The following is an 8933-nucleotide window of genomic DNA, read 5'->3' on the forward strand; positions in this document are numbered from 1 at the left end:
TACCCTAGCAACCGAGTAACAAATCACATATCTCTGCATCAGAAAAACGTAGAGACTTCGGGTTGACTTATTTCAATCAGGATGGAAAGGACACTTCATTAGTATCACTATGGTAACTGCCTAGCAACCAGATGGGCTTACCCTAGCAACCGAGTAACAAATCACATATCTCTGCATCACAAAAACATAGAGACTTCGGGTTGACTTATTTCAATCAGGATGGCAAGGACACTTCATTAGTATCACTATGGTAACTGCCTAGCAACCAGATGAGCTTACCCTAGCAACCGAGTAACAAATCACATATCTCTGCCTCAGAAAAGCGTAGAGACTTCCGGGTTGACTTATTTCAATCAGGATGGCAAGGACACTTGATTAGTATCACTATGGTATCTGCCTAGCAACCAGATGGGCTTACCCTAGCAACCGAGTAACAAATCACATATCTCTGCATCACAAAAACATAGAGACTTCCGGGTTGACTTATTTCAATCAGGATGGCAAGGAGACTTGATAAGTATCACTATGTTAACTGCCTAGCAACCAGATGGGGTTACCCTAGCAACCGAGAAACAAATCACATATCTCGGCACCAGAAAAGAGTACAGACTTCCGGGTTGATTTATTTCAATCAGGATGGCAAGGACACTTGATTACTATCACTATGGTAACTGCCTAGCAACCAGATGGGGTTACCCTAGCAACCGAGAAACAAATCACATATCTCGGCACCAGAAAAGAGTACAGACTTCCGGTTGATTTATTTCAATCAGGATGGCAAGGACACTTGATTACTATCACTATGTTAACTGCCTAGCAACCAGATGGGGTTACCCTAGCAACCGAGAAACAAATCACATATCTCGGCACCAGAAAAGAGTACAGACTTCGGGTTGATTTATTTCAATCAGGATGGCAAGGACACTTGATTACTATCACTATGGTAACTGCCTACCAACCAGATGGGGTTACCCTAGCAACCGAGAAACAAATCACATATCTCGGCACCAGAAAAGAGTACAGACTTCCGGGTTGATTTATTTCACTCAGCATCGCAAGGACACTTGATTACTATCACTATGGTAACTGCCTAGCAACCAGATGGGGTTACCCTAGCAACCGAGTAACAAATCACATATCTCTGCACCACAAAATAGTACTGACTTCCGGGTTGATTTATTTCACTCAGGATCGCAAGGACACTTGATTACTATCACTATGGTAACTGCCTAGCAACCAGATGGGGTTACCCTAGCAACCGACAAACAAATCACATATCTCGGCACCAGAAAAGAGTACAGACTTCCGGGTTGATTTATTTCACTCAGCATCGCAAGGACACTTCATTACTATCACTATGGTAACTGCCTAGCAACCAGATGGGGTTACCCTAGCAACCGAGAAACAAATCACATATCTCGGCACCAGAAAACAGTACAGACTTCTGGGTTGATTTATTTCAACCAGGATGGCAAGGACACTTCATTAGTATCAATATGGTAACTGCCTAGCAACCAGATGGGGTTACCCTAGCAACCGAGTAACAAATCACATATCTCTGCACCAGAAAACACTACAGACTTCCGGGTTGACTTATTTCACTCAGGATGGAAAGGAGCCATGTATTGTATTACCTTGGTAACTGCATAGCAACCACATGGGCTTACCCTAGCAACCGAGTAAAAAATCACATATTTCTGCACCACAAAATCGTACAGACTTCTGGGCTGATTTATTTATGACCATAATTTTTTTCTTTTCCAGTTACAACATGCTGTTTGATCGAGTTTTGCCACGGCAAGCACCACTCACATTTTCTTCAGGAAATGTACCCATCTAGTTTTTATTTTTATTTTTATTTTTATATCTCTTAACAAAACTTCGGCACCTAACTCGTCTCCGCACCGTTTGGCGTAGACCCACCGAATGAGGTGTCAAATCGAACGACCTATTGAGGACACATGTGCTATGACTTTTATAAGCTTATCGGGTACGGTATTTGCCCCAGGGGCAAAAAAGCGCCGAAAAATCCCATAGACTTAACATTGAGACAAACTTTGACGCGTCACAGCTCCAAGCGAGGATTTCAGTAGAAACGTGTGATTTGCCACATTTGAAGAGGCTGGCAGGCTCTGTAAGAGCATACCTCAATATGGGGTAAAAGTTGCACCCCTGGGGGCAGGAGCTGCCCAAAAATGCCCCAATTGACTTATAATGGTGTAGGACGGCCCATGAAATGAAAAGGCATAGGGATTTGTATTGAACATAGCTCTGGATCACAGTGTCATAGAGACGAGGGGTGGGCTCATTTTACTCAGACAACCAATCAGTCTCTCTGGATCATTGTGAAGCTATCAAGCCACGCCCTAGCAACCATTAAGAGCACCTTAGCAACAAGTCCCATAGACTTCTATTGAAAAAGATCAAAGGGATATCTCCGGATAGAAGTGTCATAGAAACACAAGGGTGGTCTCGTTTGACTCGGGACAGCAAACAGCCAATCATGCATCACTTCAACACTTCCTAGCCCCTCCCTAGCAACCATTGTCGAGCACCTTAACAACCAAAATCCATAGAGGGATATCTTCCATTCTGAATGTCACAGAGGCATGGGAGTTGGTTTATATCATTCATACTGACAAGCAGCCTTTGGAGATTCATGATTGGCAGCTGCCAAGCCACTCCCTAGCAACTACACAGAGTACCCTAGCAACCGTTTAGCAGTAACTATATCTCTGCACCAGAAAATCAGAGAGACTTCTGGGTTGATTTATTTCAATCAGGATGGCAAGGAGACTTGATAAGTATCACTATGTTAACTGCCTAGCAACCAGATGGGGTTACCCTAGCAACCGAGTAACAAATCACATATCTCTGCATCAGAAAACGTAGAGACTTCCGGGTTGACTTATTTCAATCAGGATGGCAAGGACACTTCATTAGTATCACTATGGTAACTGCCTAGCAACCAGATGGGCTTACCCTAGCAACCGAGTAACAAATCACATATCTCTGCATCACAAAAACATAGAGACTTCCGGGTTGACTTATTTCAATCAGGATGGCAAGGAGACTTGATAAGTATCACTATGTTAACTGCCTAGCAACCAGATGGGGTTACCCTAGCAACCGAGTAACAAATCACATATCTCTGCATCAGAAAACGTAGAGACTTCCGGGTTGACTTATTTCAATCAGGATGGCAAGGACACTTCATTAGTATCACTATGGTAACTGCCTAGCAACCACATGAGCTTACCCTAGCAACCGAGTAACAAATCACATATCTCTGCATCAGAAAACGTAGAGACTTCCGGGTTGACTTATTTCAATCAGGATGGCAAGGACACTTGATTAGTATCACTATGATTACTGCCTAGCAACCAGATGGGGTTACCCTAGCAACCGAGTAACAAATCACATCTCTCTGCACCAGAAAATAGTACTGACTTCCGGGTTGATTTATTTCACTCAGGATGGCAAGGACACTTCATTACTATCACTATGGTAACTGCCTAGCAACCAGATGGGGTTACCCTAGCAACCGAGAAACAAATCACATATCTCGGCACCAGAAAAGAGTACAGACTTCCAGGTTGATTTATTTCAACCAGGATGGCAAGGACACTTCATTAGTATCAATATGGTAACTGCCTAGCAACCACATGGGGTTACCCTAGCAACCGAGTAACAAATCACATATCTCTGCATCAGAAAAACGTAGATACTTCTGCGTTGACTTATTTCAATCAGGATGGCAAGGACACTTGATTACTATCACTATGGTAACTGCCTAGCAACCAGATGGGGTTACCCTAGCAACCGAGTAACAAATCACATATCGCTGCATCAGAAAAACGTAGAGACTTCTGGGTTGACTTGTTTCGCTCGGGGTGGAAAGGAGCCGCATATCGTATCACCTCGGTAACTGCATAGCAACCACACGGGCTTACCCTAGCAACCGAGTAACAAATCACATATTTCTGCACCAGAAAATCCTACAGACTTCCGGGTTGATTTATTTACGACCGCGATTTTTGTTCTTTTCGAGTTACAGCACGCTGTTTGACGAGTTTCGCCACGGCAAGCACCACTCACATTTTCTTCAGGAAATGTACCCATCTAGTTATAATAATAATTATTCTTCCACACAAAAGTTCGGCACGTAACTTGTCCCGCAGCTTTTGTCACACACCCCTGAGTGAGGCGTCAAATTATGCGGCCTATTTAGGAGAGGTGTGCTATGACTTTTATAAGCGATCAGGGGTAGGGTATTTGCCCCAGGGGCAAAAAAGCAGCCGAAAAAATCCCATAGACTTAACATTGCGACAAACTTTGACGAGTCACAGCTCCGAGCGAGAATTTCGCAGAAACGTGTCATTTGCCACATTTGAAGAGACTGGCAGGCTCTGTAAGAGCATACCCAAATATGGGGTAAAAGTTGCACCCCTGGGGGGCAGGAGCTGCCCAAAGTTGCCCCATTGACTTACTGCATAGCAACCACACGTAGGTCGTTGTAGGACGGCCCATGAAATGCAATTGCATAGGGATTTTGTATTGAACATAGCTCTGGATCACAGTGACAGAGACAAGGGGGCAGGCTCATTTTACACAGACGACCAATCAGGCTCTCAGGATCATTGTGAAGCTATTAAGCCACGCCCTAGCAACCATTTACAGCACCTTAGCAACAAGTCCCATAGACTTCTAATGAAAGATATCAAAGGGATATCTCCGGATAGAAGTGTCATAGAAACACAAGGGTGGTCTCATTTGACTCGGTGCAGCAAACAGCCAATCATGAATCACCTCAAAACTTCCTAGCCCCTCCCTAGCAACCATTGTCGAGCACCTTAGCAACCACAATACATAGAGGGATATCTTCCATTCTGAATATCACAGAGGCATGGGAGTTGGTTTATATCATTCATAATGACAAGCAGCCTTTGGAGATTCATGATTGGCAGCTACCAAGCCAATCCCTAGCAACTAAACAGAGTACCCTAGCAACCGTTTAGCAATAAATATATCTCTAAACCAGAAAATCATAGAGACTTCTGGGTTGATTTATTTCAATCTGGATGGCAAGGACACTTGATAAGTATCACTATGGTAACTGTCTAGCAACCAGATGGGGTACCCTAGCAACCGGGTAACAAATCACATATCTCTGCACCAGAACATCGTAGAGACTTCTGGGTTGATTCATTTCAATCCGGATGGCTAGGAGACTTGATAAGTATCACTATGGTAACTGCCTAGCAACCAGATGGGGTTACCCTAGCCAGGCCCGGATTACCCAATGGGAATTATGGGCATGGGCCCAGGGGCCCATGCGCACTTGGGGCCCAAGCGAGGGGAAGATTTTTTTAAAAAAAAAATTTAAATTTCATTTCCGAAAACGGAGCGTATATTTGCACTATACGTGCCGGCCCGGTGCCTGTCTTTTTAGCAAAAAGACGCTCGACACAAATTAACTATTGTAGCGTAAGGCGTGAGGTGCATGATGGCTTTTGACGCGTTCGGCCAGAGTTCGAATCCGCCTTTTGCCGAACTCGCTCTTCTCCCTTTTCCCAACACATGCAGGTACTTACTGCTGGTGGTGACACGTATGCGTGCATTTGAGCAACACTGGCAACAAAACTAGCACTAGTGTAATTGCTAAATAAGTTAATTGCCATTATGCAACGTTTTAGAAAAGTATGAATTAGCAGAATATCCAGTGTTATGAAAACAGTAGGTCAACATAACTACAATGCATTCTTTAATTCCCTGTCTTATTCTGCCCTCTGGCATATCGAAATTAATACAAACCTTAACATAAAGAGACGGACAGTGTTATTAACAGACAGTAAAAATCATACTAATAATACTATGTAAAAAAACTCTGATTTAACGTGTTTAATTACACGTTATAAGCATTGACGAATACACTCAAATGAGATCGACTCAGAAAAGACGTCAATAAATGCACGCGTCACCTGCTACATCCTCTTTGTTGCATGCGCAAATTATGATCACTAATACAAAATACAACATTTTATTCACAAAAATGTCTCTATTTGTAGAAATTGCTGCACATTCGTTGAATTCTGAATTTTGCACACATAAGTTGAAAGCAATTTGTTTGTGGATAGTAGGCACAGGCTATCCTAGAAGAACATATCTGCAACATTTATCAAGTTCACAGATAATTGTGCGTGAATCTGATCTATTAAATTAGTATTATTAAGATAGACAGACAGATAGACAGACAGCCCCTGAGGAGAGGAGGAGAGCATGAGACAGACAGACAGACCCTGAGGAGAGGAGGAGGTATTGTGTGTGTGTGTGTGTGTGTGTGTGTGAGAGAGAGAGAGAGAGAACAACTTACATGAAATATAGTATTATCAAAAAAAACAAAAACAAGATGCTTTATTTTACATTTGATTTACATTTACATTTAGGGAATTTGGCAGATGCTTTAATCCAAAGCGACTTACAAGTAGTACATTTGTCAATAGTTGGACAGGTCATACACCAGCAATTGTAATTTGTATTGTAAGCAACTAATATTATACCATAATACTTACAGCATCTTGTAATGTGTCTACTACCATTTTACTATTATTCAATCATCAAACAAAGTGCCATTAGGGGTCATGAATAATAAAGTGCTAAATACATAAGTGCAGAATTTTTTTAGTATAAAGAAGAGTAAAAAAGTTGAGTTAAGATGACCTATACTGTTTGCATCCTTTTCATCACAGGAAGAGGAGAGGGGGAGAGAGACAAAGAGCGGCAGCCCCTGTAGAGCCGAGGAGCAGAGGACAGGAGAGGAAGAGAGAGACAGACAGGAAAGCTACATTAATAACTGCCTAGCAACCACATGGGGTTACCCTAGCAACCGAGTAACAAATCACATATCTCTGCATCAAAAAAACGTAAAGACTTCTGGGTTGGTTTATTTCAATCAAGATGGCAAGGACACTTGATAAGTTTCACTATGGTAACTGCCTAGCACCCACATGGGGTTACCCTAGCAACCGGGTAACAAATCACATATCTCTGCACCAGAAAATCGTAGAGACTTCTGGGTTGATTCATTTCAATCCGGATGGCTAGGAGACTTGAGAAGTATCACTGGGCCAGTTGTTCAAAGGTAAGCTGATCGGATTTTGGTTATCGGATTGGATAAAATCTTGAAAATGGGTTGTTCAAAAGGGAAAGAAGGAATCTGAAATCAGATTAGATCAGGGAATCCAATCCTAGTTTTAATCTGGATCAAACCTTCAGTTTGTGTTGTTCAAAACTTATCAGTGGGATTTGGATAACTTTGATCCAAAAAAACAGGATTATCCTGATCCCAACAGGGGGTAGGATTTCAAGGTGGATTTCAGGAAGAAAATGTAGTAAAACTTTAAAATTGGTCAAATAATTGTACATTTGTATCATTTAGTGTATATACTTTTATTTATATTTTGCACTTGACTTGTGTAACCATTGTAACAGTGATAAAGTAGACATAGGCTAATAATTAAGCTATTCAGTATAGTAAAGTAAAAATAAAATAAAAATTATCTTGTCCCCATGAAATAATCCCCCAAACAGATTTCAATAACAAACAAAAATAATATATTCATTTTTCGGTCATTCATCACCGTATATTAATTTCAAAGAAACAATCATCAGAGATGAGCCTGTCCAAAATAATGTCTAACAATTGCATCCCTTACTATACGTCCAGTCAGTCCCTGATTCTGACAGACCACCAGAGGTTGGTCTGGTTCTTCAACAGGCTCAGGTGCATCATAAACATCATCACAGAGAGGGACATTGCGCCTGGTAGCGATGTTGTGCAGGACGATACACGCAAGTATTATGTTGCATGCTCCCTGTGGTTCCACTCGCAAGTAGTTAAGGCATGCAAAGCGTCTCTTCAGATCTCCATTTAAACGCTCAATTGCACATCTTGTTTTGCAATGAGCAGTGTTGAAGCGTGCCTGCGCAGGTGTGGTTGCTGCAAGAAAAGGAGTCATCAGCCATGGTAGGAGTGGATAGGCACTGTCTCCTAATATTATGCCATCCGGTCGGTTGGTTTGGAGCTCTCTGTATAAAGCACTCTCTCTCAGGATGCGTGCATCATGAACAGACCCAGACCACTTCACGACACAGTTTGTGATGATGAGGTCAGCATCGCCCACAAGTTGGATGTTGATGCTGCGCCTCCCCTTTCGGTTGATGTACTCCCAATCCCTCTCATGAGGTGCTTGGATATGCACATGAGTGCAGTCAATAACCCCAATAGTATTGGGCATGTTCCCCAAAAGAAAAAACTTGTGCTTGGTCTGGGCAATCTGGACATCCTTTGGAAGTGAAACAAACTGATTGACCAGGCTGGCCAATGCAATTGACACAGCTTTCACTACATCACTCACAGTTGATTTGTCCACTCCCATATTATCACCAACAACTTGGTAGAAAGTCCCAGATGCATAGAAGCGCAGACCAATGAGGACCTGTTCTTCCACAGACAGACTGTGACTCCTTCGGGTTCTCCGTTGAAGTTTTGGCCTGACAAGGTCTGCAATGTACTTAATATCAGCATTCCCAAAGCTAAAGCGACCATACAGTTCTTCAGTGGTGTATTGCTCCAGTGGTTGTGCACGCTCAACATACACCCTTTGACGGTATCCTCTTCCACCAACACGGTGGTAGCGATGGACAATACCTGCCATGTCAGTGCCTCTCTCTAAGTCCTCTGAGAAAGGCTGAATATAAGATGGCTGTCAAATACCCACACACCAATTGGCTGACGTGCTGTGGCTGGTGTTCAATTAAATGAATCATGCCCAAGGCCTATAAATACTATGTTCACTACAACAGAAGCGGTGAAACCATGGACTCAAAAGGACCTAATTTCACTGTTGCAGAAACCCATGCACTGCTGGAGG

The 8933-nt window shown here is 42.6% G+C and overlaps 1 protein-coding gene across 1 annotated transcript; it reads right to left on the bottom strand.

Annotated features, from left to right (window-relative positions):
- Window positions 1-7667: 7667 nt before the first annotated feature.
- Window positions 7668-8717, bottom strand: LOC127646141 (putative nuclease HARBI1). Its single transcript, XM_052129592.1, has one exon. It carries the CDS (start codon window positions 8715-8717, stop codon window positions 7668-7670), a length of 1050 nt encoding a protein of 349 aa, XP_051985552.1.
- Between the last annotated feature and the right edge of the window lie 216 nt (window positions 8718-8933).

Source organism: Xyrauchen texanus, chromosome 7 (genome assembly GCF_025860055.1).
Source record: "Xyrauchen texanus isolate HMW12.3.18 chromosome 7, RBS_HiC_50CHRs, whole genome shotgun sequence".
Classification (NCBI taxonomy): Eukaryota; Metazoa; Chordata; class Actinopteri; order Cypriniformes; family Catostomidae; genus Xyrauchen; species Xyrauchen texanus.

Bases quoted from the DNA above. Each gene is read 5' to 3' on its own strand.
- LOC127646141 (XM_052129592.1), bottom strand. From the start codon at position 8,717: ATGGCAGGTATTGTCCATCGCTACCACCGTGTTGGTGGAAGAGGATAC.